Source organism: Carassius carassius, chromosome 6 (assembly GCF_963082965.1).
Source record: "Carassius carassius chromosome 6, fCarCar2.1, whole genome shotgun sequence".
NCBI classification, from domain to species: Eukaryota; Metazoa; Chordata; class Actinopteri; order Cypriniformes; family Cyprinidae; genus Carassius; species Carassius carassius.
The window spans coordinates 26,210,282-26,229,204 of NC_081760.1; the positions used below are offsets into that span (position 1 = coordinate 26,210,282).

At 36.4% G+C, this 18,923-nt stretch overlaps 1 protein-coding gene across 1 annotated transcript in view; it reads right to left on the reverse strand.

The window, feature by feature from the left end:
• Positions 1-775: 775 nt before the first annotated feature.
• LOC132142549 (mineralocorticoid receptor-like) overlaps positions 776-18,923 on the reverse strand; it is a 76,305-nt gene continuing 58,157 nt past the window's right edge. Inside the window, exons 4-9 of the mRNA XM_059552502.1 lie at positions 13,633-13,749; positions 11,805-12,122; positions 9,363-9,507; positions 6,663-6,793; positions 2,894-3,051; positions 776-1,711 (exon numbers count right to left, since the gene is read on the reverse strand). Of these exons, the coding sequence (XP_059408485.1) occupies positions 1,556-1,711; positions 2,894-3,051; positions 6,663-6,793; positions 9,363-9,507; positions 11,805-12,122; positions 13,633-13,749 (1,025 nt within the window). The 3' untranslated portion in view covers positions 776-1,555. The remainder of the gene's footprint in view (positions 1,712-2,893; positions 3,052-6,662; positions 6,794-9,362; positions 9,508-11,804; positions 12,123-13,632; positions 13,750-18,923) is intronic.

Genomic DNA, 18,923 nt, shown 5'->3' on the forward strand with positions numbered 1-18,923 from the left:
ACATACGCATGAAACACACTCAAACCTCCATTGTCCTCTGACTTGCATTCGAGAACTAGCGGTACGTACCTCTTTTGATTCAATCAGTAGCACAGTGGGGTTATAAAACGAAACAGTGGTCCAAATTCCTTTTTTTAAGAAACCGTTCACTCAAGTACTCTCAAGTCAACTGGTATTTCCCCCAAATAGCCAGGTTTTAATTGCAAGGTGGTTTAAATCAAAAGCTTCCTATGTACAATGTTTGAAAAATATTCTTAAAAGCAACTATTATAATCATATAATAGACATATATTGTGTTTGAGCAGATTACTGTTGTTATTAGTCTGCGTAACCCCGTCTCTTTCTTACAGTAGACTGTTATGTGGACTATAGCTGTTATTGTTGTTTACTAATATGAAAGCTGTATGCTTCAAAAAAGCTGAATTGTTTTCCCATACAGTATGTTTTAACTGTACATGTGCTGCTACTGAAAATCATCTACTATTTATGTTAAGAAAACAGAAGCACCTTGTTAGAAAATGGCTTCTAGCTGGATTGATTCTTGGAAACACAAAAACTTCACAATCATATAAAATGCTTTTCTTTTCTGGAATTGTAAATTAGCACTGCGTTTTCCTTGACCTCAAAAGGGAGCCGGTTTAGTATAGCTTAGGTATGATTTACTAAATTTGCTACAGTCCAGGCTCGCACACAAAATGTGGCATGTGTGTCCGGATGAGCTCTTTTGTTTTTTTCAGGAAAGCCATAATATTTGTTGTATTGCAGAGTTGCAGGGTTTTATTTTTTTTTATATTTTTGGAGCTGCCATTTTTCAGCTTATCAATCATCAGGCCATCACAGCACTGCATCTCACTATGTAAACACTTCAAGTCATCAAAATACACGTCTATGCCATATTTATAGATAGATTTCAAATTGATTCTTTCTACAATTACTTCTGTGCACCAATTAGACACAAATTAGCTATATTTAACATATTGTAGCCCTTAATATATCTTATTTCCTCTTTGCAGTCCCCCTAATTTAATCGACTTTTCATGAAATTGATGTAGGACATACTTCTGTCTTGATCAGCAATGAAAAGCAGTTTTATTACTGAATTTTGCCTTGGATTTTATGAGTGCCAGATTGTAGGATAGTTACATACAAATGCTTAATGGTGTTTACTGGCAGACTGACAGGTCTGGGAGTCAAAGATATGTCTAGTATGTGGGACCATATTTCTGTGTGTGTCATGTATTCACATGTGACTATGCACTATAGCTTTACCAAAGAATATGGCTTCATATCCACACAGAACGCTGTCAGCATTGTCTTTGGGGTTAAGGAACGCACTGTCACATGAAGTATGAGTTCTTCTCTGTTGGCCGGGTACAGAGATCGCTCTTTGCCTTCCCTCACTACACAAGCCTTATATGGCTTTAAACCAAGCCTCTTGTTACGCCTTGCTTTGTGCATAGCGGGCTTGCTCTTGTCCGCTCTCTTGAGGGCTGGGTGTCCTCTGCGTTTCCTCTCATTTGATCCTTCATTTTTCCCTCCTTTTGTGAGCTTTCAGTCATTTCTTATGAAAGAAGAGGGTGTGTGTTAGGCCCGATTCCACCTTTGGTATCTGGTCGCTGATAATTTCCACCAACATCTCGGGGAACTCGACCTTCAGAGCCTGGGATTCACGGAAAGTATAGAAACAAAAGTCCAACAGGCTCCCCACGAGCTGTAAAGAGAGAGACTTCTGTCAAGGGAACTGTTAGATTTAATTCAAACTGATCATTAAAGAGATGCTCTGGTGAAACATGAATCTGGGTAAACATGTATTGATGAATTAGCAAAGAGAAGAGTGCAGAGAAGCCGAGCTCATTTATGGATGAGCCATCTCACTGACCAAAGCGGAAAAGCTTTTAGGCAGAACTTGGAACTTGTTTTTCTTCATCTCTTACAAATTAATAAATCAACACTGCTGTCAAGTGTACTTCACCCTCAAGTGCAATTCATAAACATCTTTTCCAGGGCTTTTGTATGCCATTACACAAAAAGTGATTAGCAATGAACTGAGGCTCTAATCGCTCAGTGGCAGTTTTTCATTTGAATGCACACTTGATATTATAACTCTGATAATCTACAGCTCTAATTATTTTAGCATCCATTGATTTTGAATATTAAATGATTTTTTAAAAATAAATATCAGCTCTGATATTTGTTTTTAGACAAATATTTGAGCTACATGATTTAAACCAGAATACATTTAGGTCTGTAGGTGTTATATTTTTTTAGTCAGAAAAGTGCTTGCACTTATTACAGATACTATAGAAATAAAGCAGAGGATTTCTACTATTAAATTAATTAAATTGATGCATTTAGCAGATGCTTTTATCCAAAGTGACTTACAGTGCGTTCAGAGTACAAAATTTTACCTAACATGCATTCCCTGGGAATTGAACCCACAACCTTTTGCGCTGCTAATGCAATGCTCTACCACTGAGCCACAGGAACAATATCAGTTATATATATTATATATATATAAATTCTGAACTCCTGTTACTCCTGCCCCTGTTATTTATATCAAACGGATTTCCAGGGACCCCAAGTGTGTTAACTTAACTTAGATATTAAATATGCTGAATAGTTGGCTTGCTTAGATGGGGACAACATTTCTGGCAATATTCTTGACTTGACTGCACAGACACTATTGTAAGAGAACTATAGAGTAGAAACATGTCTTACATGACAGGGATTAGTTTAGCAAAGTATACTCAGAATATCTACTGTAGGTGTATATGTCTCCTCTTGATTTCCAAGAGAGCGTGAACTGAATGAACACTCCCCAGAAAATCAGAGCAGAACTGTATCTGTCTTTGATCTATCAACTGAGGTCGATAACGGCAATGTTTCGACTTACTTCATGCATTGTGTCCAAAAGCTTGGTGAGCTGGAAAAAACGCTGCCACGTCTGGCCGGAATTGTTAGTGGCTTTCCCAACTGATCGGCGGAGCTCCTTGATGTAATTCACCCGCATCTCCTCAAACGCCCCTTGATTCTTCAGACCATCTTTGGGCACTGTCAACAAAAAAAAGATGTCACTTTGTTCCAGTAGCTAGTACTAGTAGTCTATCTATGTCTGTCTGTTTATTCATCCTTCCATCTAATCTGTCTGCCTCACAGTCTAACTTCTGAGGTGATTAATGTGCCCTTGTGTAAAGGTATTCAGGATTAACTCAATCAAAGGAGTGCAAACTACATTCACTTTTGGCAGATGAGAGAGAAAATCTCATTCAGGTTGAAGGGAGTAATTCTCTCCTACCCTGTGGGACAAGTGCACTCATGGCCTACAGCCAACCTCGTGAAATGACATTCAACTTCTGGACAGCTGAATAAGAAACGGCTCGTTCTCATGTTCGTTCTATCCATTGCTCATCTATTCTGATGAAATTAGTCATTTTGGTGCATCCCAATGACTGGCTATTTGAATTGTTTTCATTTCTGTTTGTCTCGATGTGATTTTGGTGTGATTTTGTTTTGTAAACAAAGCAATACATTTACACTTCACCTTCAGGCTGTAGTGATAATTATGTAAAACTTATAAGATCATTTAATAATGCTGTGTGTAGCCTTCAGACACAAACAAGTTTCATTAAACTCCAATTCTTAGCATGGAATTTATTAAAGTGGTTACACATTTTGTTAACATTACCAAATTACAACATCAAGTCCTTCAGGAGCTCTTTACTATGTGTGTTGAATAAAAAGCAGTTCTTCATTGGCAGGTGTGTTTTAAGCCCGCGGTCACTTGCCCCGGTTTTCTTCTCTCCCACTGATCCACATTGACCCAGTGAATAAAAAGTGGCGTGATTATGCTACGCTAATCGTCTCTTGTCATAAAAAATAGATTCTTCTGCCTGTAGAACCTGTCATGGTGTTAACATATTTGACAGGAAGTATTGGTTAAAGAGCTATTTAGTAAAATTAAGCTCATTCAACAGCAATCATGGCATTATGTTGATTACCACAAAAAATAAAATAAAAAAGGTTTTGTACCTAATATTCAAAAGAAAGAAATGAAGGTTATGGTAAGGTACCATAAATGAGGTTATGGTGTAAACAAATGGGGCAATTTTAGAAGATTTAAAAGCATTTTCTATAAAAACACTCTTTATATTAATTCTCCTGTAAGATTTTATATATCTTTACATAGAAAAAGTAGGAAAACATTTTCCAAGCATAAACTCTGTCAGCATGCATTTTGTTTAATACTACACTATTAAAACTACTACTACTACCAATGAGTGTTTCAGTGTTTCTGGTTTGGAGTGTTTATTTTTTTGTTTTTTTACTTTTTTGTTTAAATTTTTTACATTCAAAATAAATGTTTGTGGTCATCAATATGTATGCCACAAATGCTGTTGATTGAGCTTAACTTGTACTGAACATAAAATATTCATTTAAGCCTCACTTAAAACTGAAATTTAGTCATTTAAAAGCGTAAATATTTTGCCTGTCTTATCGCTTTAAAATGCCACTTAAATAAAGCAAAGACATTTCATAAAAAAAATGTAGGTCTCCAAATACTTTTATGAAACTAAATATAAAACTTACTCATCCAAAGATATCTGTCCACCACTAACACCTTGAATTGTACACAGCAGTGTCTGTGGGAATATTTCTTTCCTAGTGTCTGAGTTTACAACAAGCCCAAAATAAAAAATAAAATAATAAATGTAAATAATGGAATTTTAAAAAACTCAAAAAACGAAAGGAGATTTATTTTAGTGACTCACTCTTTAGCAGGTCAACACTACCATCGCAAATAAGGTCATGTGAAAGTCTGCAGGGCTTCTGAGACCTTAGCCAAGGTCAAAGATGAATAACAGTCTCTCTCTCTCTCTCTCTCTCTCTCTCTCTCTCTCTCTCACTCTCTCTCTCTTTCCATGCTAAAACTACAGTGGCCTTGGAGCCCCTCAGTAGAGGGCATGACACAGTAGCTTTACAAAAGCAAAAAAGGCTGCTAACACATCAAAATGAACCAAAAAAAATGCATTCTGTAAAAGCTACATTATAAAAACATCAAGCAGTAACTGTGCCAACACAACAGCATTAATACAAAGAAATGCAATATTTGCATATAAAGTAGATCATAACACAGTGCTGTAGTATCCGTGTAATACTTTGGTTTACCCGTGGAAAACAGAAACCGGTTTATTTACACAACAAAACAGCTCTTCCCAGAGTATTTCATATCAGCAATGACATACATAAGCCTGCATCGCAGATGTTGTCAGCCAAAGACATCACGTTTTTATTTATATGTTGATTTTGTATCAGGAAAACTTTTTTCTTCTTTTTTTAAAGATTCACTCCATCAAAACCTTTAACTCTTCAAAAACTGTACCATCTCTGACTACTCGGCCTACACTTCCCCTGTTCTTTCTCCTTGCATGAAGCTCTCTTTTTGGAGAGAAAAACACCAGCTCTTGGAGCTGTGCCCATCTCCTGACTGGATTTTATTAAGTACAGCAGGGCTCTCTGGAAAGGCTCCAGAGGATCAGCAAGTGGTTGTGGATCCCAAAACATATCCTGTACGAGAATTCAGAACTCAAGCTTCAGTCTCATATGCTGTAAACCCAGGTCTGTGCCTGTCTCCCTGTACTCAGTGTATGTACAACTCTCGTATATAGGATTGGGATGTATACAGATCTAAACTGATCTAGCATCCAGCAAATAGTTGTGTTGCATTATATGTTGTTATTTTATGCTGTGTTAATCTGTAATAGATTATATGTTAATCTATTACACTCCTTTATTTTTTCAGAATAAATAATCGCAATAATATCAGAAATAATGACAATAATAATGATTGATAATATAATAATATGACTTATGTTTATGCTAATTAATAATAATTATAATTTAAATGTATATTATTATAGTATACATACAGTACTGTGTAAAAGTCTTATGCCACTAGTAAAACCTTGCACAGTACTGTAGCTTTGCAGGTTTCTTGAAGTGTCTTGGAGACAAACAAAAATCTCACTAGATTATTACATTTAATGGCAAAAATAACGTTTGGAAATGTACGTTTTGTAACGTTTTGTAAATTCACTTCATGAATCAAAAGGACCAGATAGACCAGTAAATAAACAAACCATAGATCTAAAGGTTTATTTTCATTTTTTCTTAATTATTGTAAGGTACAACACAAACAGGAAAGTAGGGGTGTGACAAAGGGAAAGGGATCGAGACACTCTAACCTGGATCCTAGAGAGCCAACATCTCATTTATACCAAGCATGAGCACATCCCATAGCTAACTTAATTGACCTTCATCGACCTCAGCTGTATAGGGCTCTAGGCACATGAACCTGATCTACCAGTTTATGGCCATAACTCACCAGTTTCTATTATGAGAATGTAACCTTTCAAAAGATGTTGAAATCCCTTTCGCTAAGACACTAGGTCAAACCACAGGTGTCATTATTTAAACACTTCAAAACTCAAGGAAATTTCTCTGATCTCACACACCCACATACTCAGCTTGGGTGCTAAAGGCAAGCGTAGCGAATTAAGACATCCATTCATTAATTCATTAGCTTATTTTCCTCCTTTGTTTAGGGAATCTTTGTTTATAGTGGCTCTGTTTAAAACATATATAGAAGATGCACACAATCTCACCTGTGCTGAGCAGCAACAGGACCTTCATGGCAAGGAACTCCTCAAAAGTTAGCTGTAGACGGACAAACTCCTGGCTCACCTGCCGCATGCCCACACACAGATCGTACATGGCTGACTGCTGCATACGTTCCCTGGTGGAGAAATTGAGAGGATCTGTAATAAACAACTTCACTGTTACTGGTACACTTTTGCTGTATCAAAAATTGCTGTGAAAAAAAGCATATTGAACCAATTAAAAGGTACTTGAGGCACCATTTGGGGTTTATTAGATTACCACATTGGCAGCACTGTGTAAAGAACCTGTACAGTCCAGAATTAACCCTCATATAATGCCAAATTCAAATAAAAATAGACTTGGGCATATAAATGAAAAATAAATAAGACTTGCCAATTGGCCAGTAACTTTACTGGAACTGTAACATCATTTGTGTAACTAACATAAGAGATGTAATCGTGTATTAATGGAAACATAAATAAACACTCGGTCAAAGGTTTGGAATAATTTAAAAAAGAAGTCTCTGATGCTCACCAATGCTGCATTTAATTGGTCAAAAATACAGTAAGAACTGTATTATTATTACAATTTAAAAGAACTGTTTTCTGTTTGAATATATTTTAAAATGCAATTTATTCCTTTGATAAATTACTGTTAAATGCTGTTCTTTCTATTGATCAAAGTTTCCTGGTTTATTTATTTATTTAATCAGTATCCACAAAAATATGTATATTATTCATACTAGAATGGTTTCTGAAAGATCATGTGACACTGAAGACTAGAGTTATGGCTGCTGAAAATACAGCTTTGACATCACAGGATTAAATGACATTTTAAAATATTAGTTTACTAGTGTTATAATTGTGTAATTATTATTATAAATAGAATTTTATTTTATACAAATACTTTTATATTTTGTTGCAATTACGATCATTTATATATTATTTATTACTAATAAATATTTTAAAGACAAACAAACATGCAACAAGAAGCTTTCCTAAAGAGCATGGCACTAACAAAACCAAGGTCATTGGTTCGATTCCCAATGCATAAACTGATCGAATGTACACCTTTTATACAGTGTAAGCACCTTCTAAATGCATACATGTAAATGTAATGAATTTTGGCTTTGTGTCATGAAATAAAAAAGCCAATGTTTACAAATGCTTCAATAGATCACAGAATTATTCATTTACAATCTCTCTTATTCACCACTTTTGGTTTCATCTTGACACTTTCTTGACTGGTTATTAATTTATTAGATAGCTTTTCTGATCTGCCACTATGTTTGGCTCTAAGTGCGTGTCTTTCTGCATACCTGACTAGGTGAATCCATGCATGCATATCTGTCTTCCAAAGCTGTCTGACCTGCTGTCACTCTGTGCTCAGCTTTGTCTGCCAGAACTGGTTCAGTATTGTCCAGTCTGCCAGATCTTTATTTAATATCCCAAACTTCAATCTGTCTTCAGATGGAATGATAAAAGAGTTCAATTCCTCATCTCAGTGCCTGTAAGTATCTCAGTCTTATGGTGGTGTCCTTACAGTAGCTTTTCTAATTATTCTTTTTATACATACCATTTACACTCTGTCATAAACAAAAGATTTGGTTGAGAAAGACAGAATCATTTGTTGCATTTGTTGTGGCTCCTCTTTCAGTTTCTGGAGAGGTGCTTCTGTATATCATGTTAATGAATTGTATGAGAAGTGTGAAAGTTGGAAGTGGCAACAGTACACGTACAGCAGTCTCACCCACACCCTTCCATACACATGTGAACGTATATTTCTGACTCTTTTTGACATACTTTCAGAGCACACAGAAATGTGTCAGACTGGAAACCTGGAAACTTTAGTTTTGCTCCTCTTCAAGGCAGACATACAATGTTTTCAATCAATATCTTTTAAGGGCACTGCTGCACTAGTCCTGCAGTGCTTCTCAGCTGGTATTGCATCAAGACCTAGATTTCACGTAGACATTTAGCGACCAAAATATCCTTAAAACAGATTGTCAGGAGTTAAAGAGCAATTCTTTGTGACTTTGCTGAAGGACTGCTAATTGTTTAGGCAATCAAGAGACAAAGCTCGTTTGGAAATGTGTGCCAGAGACCTGCACGACAGTTTGCCGTCAGGGTGTGTGGAAGTCATGTATAAGATGCTGAGAATACATTAGTATGTAAACATGGCAGTAAATTCTGTACTTTTTTTCCAAGATCTTTCAAAGTCATTTGGCAAACACAATGAAGTGCTCCAGTTCTCCTGCAGGGGTCACTGTGCTCTATTGTTATGCTTCTCCCACTGTGCTCAATAAATGGACATTTAGCTTTAAAAAGCACAAAATCACACTCTTTCCATTCAATACTTCTCGTCGATTGTGCCCGACTGACCTAATCCTCAACCTTGATCAACGCTATCAAGAAGCATTTAAAGGGAAAGTGTATTTCCTAGCAGAGCAATTGAAGGGAGAGTTCTGAGGTCACAGTCGTTTGCCTGCTGGGAACATGCCTTTTGAGCTTATCGTTTTGTATTATTACCTCAACTTGTGTAAATTGAAGCACAATTTAACCACAGGGTTAACCTAAGGTTATGATTGTCTGTATGTTGTTATGAAAAAAGGAAGGGTTTTTCTTATATACTTAAAATGTTTGGATGGAATAAATCAACAAATATCTATATGAAGTATATATACAGTGCTGTTTGAGTTAGCTTACTCGTTGAAGACGAGGTCAGGGGCGAAGTAGAGCATTTGGGCGTTGGTGTGTTTGTAGGATCTCCAGCTGAGGGAGAAGGAGGAGAGACACATCCAGGAATACTGGATCAGCGTGATTTGGTCCTCGATGGGTAGACTGCGGAAACCTGCGGGGGAAAAAAAGAAAATAAAGGGCAAGTTAACACAGAGCAAAGAGACATATGGGATACTCGAGGGCATGACTTGCCCTGAAGCAGAGCTAATATTAAGCCAGAGCTGTAGGCTCTAAGAAATAAAATAGGATCTACTATCCTGGGCTTTTGTTCACCTAAAAATAAAAATACTATTTTTACTAATTTTGTGCACTGTATGTGTGTACGCACGTATGTGTGCATGCATTTTTCAAGCTTGACAGCCCCTTGTCACTATGGAAAGAGCTGCATTATGATTCTTCAAAAAAACAAAAATTGTGTTCCACTGAAAATATATGTATGATAAAGGTGAGTAAATAATGATAGAATCTCCATATCATTATTAAATTGTCAATTTAACAGTTTGAGGATGATTCCTAAAGGGGCACAAATTCGATCACAAATGAAAAAGTCATGCAGTGTAGTCGCACAATCAGGTTCACATGAATCACTGAAGGTTTCCACTCATTGTCCTGTCGTCAGAGAGAGTTAGCAAAACAAAAAAGCAGACGGGATTCTTGCCAAAACTCACATTGAGAGCTATAAAGTCACCCACAAGCTTTAATATAAGCCACATGAGGACACATTACAAACTTATTAGTGAAGCAGAGGCTATCTTTGGCTTGTCTGCAAAACACAAATTCAGTATGGACTATAATGTGTCGTAGCGTTGACTTACAATGTATTTTGTACAAAAGCTTTATCATTTCCAGGCAATCTCTGAGTGTCTCTTGTGTTCTCTCTCTCTCTCTCTCTCTTTCTCTCTCTTTATAAAAATAATTTCCCCAATTATCCCTTTAGAAACTTGCCCACGTTGCTGAAACTAGTGGAATAACTGTAACTTGCAAAAACTTACAGAACTTAAAATAAAAGTTACAAAACTTAAGTGTTAAAATACATCCTATTATTCCATCAAATAGAGTTTTGACTCTTAAAATGGTTTCAAATCGCATGACAAACACAGAACAATGTGGACAAACAAAATAACTAATAATTGAACATCTGCAAGTCATCACTTGTAGATTGGCTGAACATGTGATACACTGACTGCCCAGAGTCTTTGAAAGTTTGCCAGTTTGCCCTAGTGTGTTTTAGCCTTCTATTTTTATATCTGGATATGGCAAGGAGACACCCTGGTATCAAATACTTGCAATACAGCAAATGACCATCTCCTAGCAAGGTACCTTGAAAACTTAATTTGGAATGACAAAAACAGATTTTTCCAAAATTATAATTAAAAACCTTTTCGTTCATCAAACAATCCCCAAAAAAACGTATCATGATTTCCATGGTTTATTAAGCAGCCCAACGGTTTTCAACATTGACAGTATTAAGAAATCTTTCTTGAGAAGCAAAATAGCATATTAGAATGATTTCTGAACGATCAAGTGACACTGGAGTAATGATGCTAAAAAAAAATCAGCTTTGTCATTACAGAAATAAATTGTATTTTAAAATATTGAAAAAAAGAAAGCTTTTAAATTGTAGTTGTTTACAATATTACTGTTTTTACTCTTTTTGATCAATTGAATGCAGCCTTGTTGAGCATAAAGATCTATCATTTTAAGGTAAAGTGTCAGTGCTTGTAAAAGCATGAATAATTAGACTGGAGCTGAAGAAACAGGGAAAGAGTGTGAGAAGAGTTAATGCAAATAATGCGAGATGCAAACCCATTTACCAAATAAATTCCTCTGTACACATCAAAAAAAGTCATTTGATTTTGCAGGATTTGACGGCATAACTTGACTAGCCAGAGGATCGATCGCGTTGCACAGCATCTGAAGTGTTGTTATGGTCATTCTGAAATGCCTGAACTAAGTGTGTCTGTATAATTGCCTCCCAGAACTGTCTTCCATGATTGAGTTCCCAAACAGCAGGCATCTGCCTCCAAAAGCAATCACTGCATTTATTATGTTTCATCTGCTCGTTCTGAGGTGCAAGTCATTTATTATATATGGAAATGATTATCTTCAGTTGCTTCTACTTTTCTTAGTGATATTTAGTGCCAGTTTATCAGGAAGTTACGATTTTGTTCTCTTTTATGGATGGAAACGGCACTTTATTCGCAAATGTTTTATGCAGTATTTCAAATTTAAATTCGCAACTTTGGATGGAAACATAGCTACTATGACAAAACAGTTTCTAAGTACATTTCAGAGCCCAACAACTCAACTAATACGTCAACTTAAATTAAAATCAGTCAGGAGAAAATTTTGGTCATTTGAATATGTGGAAGATGGAACCTGATCAACTAATTTGTCTTGGAGTTGTACCTGGAAGTACTTTGGCCCACTTGACGACTCGGATCATCTGTTTTCCGGCCAGGTGGTTGAGGCTGGTGAGCAGGTGGTCGGTTGTGTCAGGCTGTGTATTGTCATAGCCAGCGAACACCATTTCAGGCTCGATGAGCTCCAGGACGCTACACACGGACGGGGACAGATACGGTGCTACGGTGGGGACGTGGGGGACAAGAGCGCTGGCCGAGCTCAACTCTTTCTCCGAGGTCAGAAACAGAGGCCCGTCCTTTGAGTTCTGCAGGGAAGAATCCTCGCTAACACTCTTCATCTTCCCCAACTTCTTCGACTTCCGTGCTGAGAAATAACAAACATATTTTATTAAAGCTGTTCGCTTGAGCAGCCTGATCCAGTTTCTGAATAATTACAATTTAGGTTAAACATGGAAGGTCTTATAATGATTTAAAAGAGAGATAAATAATTTGAAATGAACGAGATATTAATGAAGAGACCCCCGGTGTAGTCTGGAAGCAGTGTTCCTACAGTTTTTCATATCTGAAATGAGCTTGAGCTGATAGAAGTAATTATTCCAATAGAGATGGATCTTATAGCAGGGCTCACAGTTGAAATCCCTGCTGTATAGATGTGACCTCTTGTGTGTTTCGGGAGGATGCTATTAAGTGGCTGTGTGAGTGTTCCAATTTGATATTAACTGCAATATTCCTGTGCCAGCTGATTTTATATCACATCAGTAAGTGAGACTGAAGGTGGCATATGTGCCAGTCCCAGAAATGCTTCGATTTTATACTCTCCACAACTTTGTTTAGAGACTTTTATGATCTTTCAAAAGCATGTTCATTTATCATTTCTAATCAAATATATCTACTATATCTCTTTTGATAGAAAATGATTGATATAGTCTATCAGCAGAACCAAAAGTGTACACTTCCCCTCATCCGTGCATATGATTTTTAACCTAAAATTTTCACCTAAAAAGATGGAGGTTTTAAACCTTTACAGATTCAGGGAGAATTTCAATTAAAAGTGGTAGAAGAATAAGTGTTATTAAACTCTATATGTTTTATATATGTCCTGCTCACATATCTGCTGTACCTTCATTGAACCCCCCCCCCCCCCAAACACATATTTTTTCATTCTACATTCTACACATATATTCACATAATAATTGTGATATTTGCTAGTATTGTTCAGAAGATGCTTTTTAAACTTTATATGCCACATACATTTGTTAAAACTAGTCACTTAAAAATGCGAAATGACAGGTCATCTGTCAAAAGTTAAAAAACTCATTTAGTATTTATTTATTTCTATTCCAAGGGGCATTTTTAATGAAAACCGTGACCTAATGTGTCTAATATTAATGTTTGCCTAATGTGTTGTTTTGAGGAGTTTGCATGGCTGTAGTGATGTGCACAGTTTGCTGAGGCTATCCTGATTCCTCAAGTTTGTCATCAATATTTTTATACCTTCAATATAATAATGAGGAGTCCACAATCTGTGATTTCACTTGTGTTTTTGAAATCTTCTAAAATAAAAAAGGTCATTTTTTATTACAGCTCACAGAGTACTGATCAAATTGTGTTGCAATTATATTGAAAGCACAGATGTATGTGAAGCGTATTTCAATATGTCCTTTTAAATAAAAGATAGAGAGAGAGAGAGAAAAAAAAGATTTCTTTGTAACATTGTAAAGCTTCACCAAAAAGGCAATCCCTCATATTATAACATTCACAATAACATTTAGTGTTTTATATATATTAAGATGAATGATCTCAGGTGTGCAAGTAAAATCGTTCCATATCATTTCACAACAGTTTTTAGTCCCATAGTAAGTAAATTCAGTTACCCCCCAGATTCATCCCCGCTTGAAGACACTTCCGTACTCTGCAGGCTGGACAGTTTTTCCTCCGAATCTTGTCAATGATACAGTCATTCCTCCCAGCGCAAAGGTAGTTGTGCTGACCTACAAAAAGAGAGAGAAAATATTTTTATTACAGAAATTAGTAATTAATTCTCCTATGGTTCACATGGTCAGTGGTTTGTTTATAGCACTGTTTATGTAACCTATCATTTTAGTATAATTATTAAAAACGACTTAATATATGTCTTTTCTGTGAGGGTTTTTCTAAGAAATGTTGATGTGTTTTGTTTCATTAAAAAATAATTGGATTATAATGTAATTAATTCAGGGAAACTTACATTTTCTTTTTAATTTCCTACCATAATGTATTATGCAATACAAAAAAAGACGGAGCACACTTGTACATGCATTAGCAAAAATGTGCCCTTTACAAGGACACTGTAATGTATTCCCGTCAACCCTTTTTAAAGGAGACAGCTGTCTTCCACTTTACACTCCTCCACTATTATCATAGAGGACACATGAGCCATCCAAAATAGTGTTTCTGAGTGTGCCATGGGTTGGCTGATGTCTTGGCGTGGGACACTATGACAGAGAACATAACAGCCTGAGAATCCCGCATGCGCTGCTTTCCTTGGCCAAGGTCGAATGAGCTCGTTTCGGAGCACCATTCTGCTTCACTGACTCGCCACACACCCACGCGCTCCACAGGCCGGAGCACGGCGCCGCAGGGCCACATCCAGGCACTGGGGCCGTGTGCATCTCTCTCTTTCAATCTCTTATCCATATTACTCCCCCCTTTCACTCGTGCATCATGGGAAGGACTTCTCTGCTAAACTGCACGCCACTGATACTACTTATATTACATGAGGGTGCTTTCCTTTAGTGTTTATGGACCGTGTGGCTGCAGACAGGCACATTGAGTGTTTTCGGTGGAGGGGAAAATGCGCAGCGAGTCTGTCTAGAGGCTGCCAAAAAAGCCCAGGATCTGCACACGGAGCAACAGCAGCTGTAGCCTTGCCACTATTTCTGGCTAAATCACATGACCCCTTACATAAGCCCATTTTTCTTGCTCTAAAAAACTGTAAAGTGCGACACAGGAAACACAACAAAGCCCTCCTCCGCCTCACCACCCAAACACAGACGCAAATCAGACCTGAAATCTTTTGGGCTGATCTCGGGACCCTTCGGACCACTGTACACGGCTGCCCCACAAATCCTGTTAATCATTGTTCCATTAGAAGCAGGTCCTCATAGACGGTACCACGCTGTGTTTGTGTATCAGCACACGTGTGCTTGTAGGTAATTATGCACAAAAGTAGCACAGAGACTGTTTGTGTACATAATGACGTAAGGGGAACTTCAAGTACAACAGCGTTTCAGCACACTGTAGTTTGTGGATCTATATCTGTGTGTTGTTTATGTACACTGGCTTAAAAATATTGTTTTCTCAAAATTTTGATTTTTTTTTTTTTTGGCTTCCAATAGGAATGTTTTTTGCATGCATTTAGTCTTTGTTTACACTTGTTATGTGGTTCTCTTGGTTCTACTGAATATACTGAAAATACTGAACCTAAAAATATAAACAAAAGGCATAAGGATATGGTCACAACCATATTGGACAGATTGTATATTGTATATTTTGCGAACTTACTTAACATCCAGAACTACTGTGGTTGTATAAATGCGTAAAAGATGTGTAAACAGTGTACATCCTTGAGCATGTTGTCCTTTTAGGGTCCTGTGACATCACATCCTGTTTTTGGCTCGTATTCAAACGAACCGCACTAACATAACAATCTCACCAGAGATTGTTTTAATCAAACCCAGCCTGCCATGTGTGAACATGCCTTTAGGTCTGAAGGAAAAATAAGTCAAAAATAATAAGCTCATTTTATTTCAAACCTAACTTTTTTATTTGATTTTATTATTGTGGAACATAAAAGGAAATAATGTAATGAATATATGTTTGTGTGAATTTAAGACAATGACAGCAAATTGCACTGCAAGATTGCTTTGATACCTTTTGGCGAAAAACAATTCAATACTGAAGCCATTTAAGCTAAATTTTGTGTGCGTCATCCAACCCTTCACCCTCCAGTCCAGTAGGTGGTGAAAATGTTCACCTGCTTTTTCTGGTGTTTCTACGCACCCACTTCAAAGGTGAAGTTTACCACAATTATTTTACTGTCAAAATTGCTTTAATATTGGGTTGTTTTTCACCATTCAGAACAATTTGAAAATGTTCAGAGAGCCTGGTTTAAGTCATACTGGTTTGGAACGGCATGAGTACATATTGGGATTAATCTTTCTCATTCTGTAATTTTTACAGTTTTACTCCTTTAATTTTTACAGGTTTTTAGCCCTATTTAGCCTTTTTTTGTGGATCCTTTAATCCAACAAATTCCTCTCCTCATACACATTTTACCAAATGCCATTGGTTCCCACAACCTCCCTTTTATGCTTTTAATACTATAGCTGAATTTGTAATACTCATACCATTTCTGCCATATCGAATCAGCCTAAGTGTGTGCACGAGAAGAGCCAACGTGGGGCTTCCTGTAAAACCTTGTGTCTACTTTAAGCCAACTACGTCATTCATGATGAGGGATGGACTGATAACCTAGCCTGTCAGCTTAGTAATGAAGCAGACATTTAAAAAGGACACTACCTGTGAGACACACGCAATACAATATTCACATCTTTTTTCATCTGTTTTCCAACTTGTGTGTCATTTCTGGCTTCAGCGTGGACACGTGAGAATCTCTTTTAAAACGGTTGTCCTTACGCCAAGTCTACAGATCTGTTTTCATGGCAACACAGTGTCATATAGCTAACCTACATTTAGACCAATAGGATTAACCTTTTCGTTAGCTGCAACATGTAGCGTGAACAACAACATATGAAAAAAACATATGCTGATGGCATATGAATCAGCATCCGTCTTAATTGTTTCACCATGTACTTCAAATCTATTCCACACATGTGACTCACATCATGCTGCTATCAAATGTTATTGCTGAATGCCATTTCTGCTACTTTGGGATATACTGTAAAAATTATTTTAAGTATATATTTGCCAAAAAATACTATTTCAGTCTTTCTAATTCAAAAAATCATGTTTAATTCAATGTGTTTGCCCTTTTCTTTGCATTTATTTGTGATATTTGCTAGCAATTTCTTAGTAGAATTTGTTTCAAAGTATATCCTACACTAAACTTTTTCAGTGTATAAAGTGTATCACACTGAAGTGACAAAGAATTTTCAGTGACTTCTGATGCCATGAGCAACAATAACAGTAAGTGATGCGACAAAGTTGAGCTGAACTTGACTACCAATGGAAGTTCAGATAATGATCCGCCACCCAATATAGCATTTAAGTAGAAATGCCTACTAGCAGCCACCAGATCTGTATCCTCCAGCGATTTAATCACAATGTAAATGCCCCTTCAGTTAATGACTTTACCGATTTCAATTTCTAAAATAAGGCATTGATTTATGTCTTCTAAATGTTTTTTTTAATAATTATTATTATTATTATTATTATTGATATAAACTGCAGATCTTAGTTTCTGTGTTCATCCAACACGAGTTTTCAGAGGGATTATTGTGTGAACTGACGCATGAGAGTTAAATTACTAACCAAAATGCAGCTGTAATCATTTGTGAAAATAATTTTTTTCCAGTTTCCTCTCATCATTTGTTATTTCCACACATTTTTTTCACCCTTTGTAGTCCTCTGCTTTCCTGATAGAAATTGTATCTGGTCCAAGGTAGAAAAGCTACTGCTTCATCTGTGTGTGTGTGTGTGTGTGTGTATATATATATATATATATATATATATATATATGCACACACACACACACACACACACACACTCTATATGCAAATTAATCTTTTTTTCTTTGAGGTTTTGCTGTATTTTAGGCTTAGGGCTGTCTTGAGGGCAACATAGGTTAGAATTTGTCATTGTGATTATGATGATAAACTGATACAGTAAGAAACATCTGTCACCAATTGACCAGAAAGAAAACCTTTCATAACCTCAGCCGTATCAATAATACACGGTCACAACCCATGTCCCAAAATATATTGATGTTGGAAACACAGATGCCATAATGTGATCGCCGTCATCCGATTTGCTTAAACACAAAGAGTGTCTCATTTTGCATTGATGTCAAAGAACAAAGGTATCACCCAGGAGGCGGAAGAGATGACAGATACTGAAAGCAGCGGTGCCATAGGCAAACACAGAGGGGTTATTTGAGGTGAGGAAAGAGGGATATTGTGGTTTGTTTTTTAGTTCACTGTATAGTTGTTCGGTCCTTTAATACTCCTGCGTATCACTGATCAATCAGAGCATTAGCGTAAATCACAGTGTATTTCAGTATGTGTGCCTGTCAGCCGCAAGCATGACAAAGTGGAATTTGTGAAGTTTAAGTTTTAGTCATTAAAAGCATATTCAAATACGTTCTGAGGGCTATAAATAATGGAAGCCATTTCTGTATCAAAAAAGACAAAAACAATGTAAGAAAAAAAAATTACTTATTAATAAAAAATAAAAAATAATTATATATATATATATATATATATATATATATATATATATATTTTTTTTTTTTTTGGTGGGTGTGTGTATAACTATAATGTGACTTTTATAATTGTACAATTTATTTCACAATTGCCTGTTGTTGTTTTGTTTAGTTTTTTACTCTAAGATGGAAGATGGAAATAATTAAAGTGTATTTTTCCCTCTCAATTACATCCTTAAATCATTAAATATTCTCAAAATTTGTACTTATGAGCATCAGGTGCTACAAAGTTTCTCACTCTTTAATATTGATGTATGTTTCCGTTCCAAATACACAATACAAAAATAAGTGTCAAATAGACCTGTTAAAGTTCTGCAGTATATCAGTGCAGTTTTCATCAGTATTATGTTTACCAAGTCACAGAAAAGTTTTATCAACTCTTCTGAAAACTTATTTGTTTCAAAATGGTCTAACCAGTTCAATTTATGCCTGTAAATGATGAGTAGTGCAGGACAGACACGGAGTATCATTATACATGATGACAAGCCAAGACACTGATGGCTTTTGAATAATAAGCATCTGCTGAGCTGTAGTAAAAAAATAAATAAAATCTCTCTGCACATTCCATATGGAAATCACAGCCAAGATACAGCCTGTGGTTTGGGAGTTTGAAAACGGACAATTTATGAGGGAATGTGTTGATGATGGGAAAACTTTAGATCAACTATCTCACATACTACACTA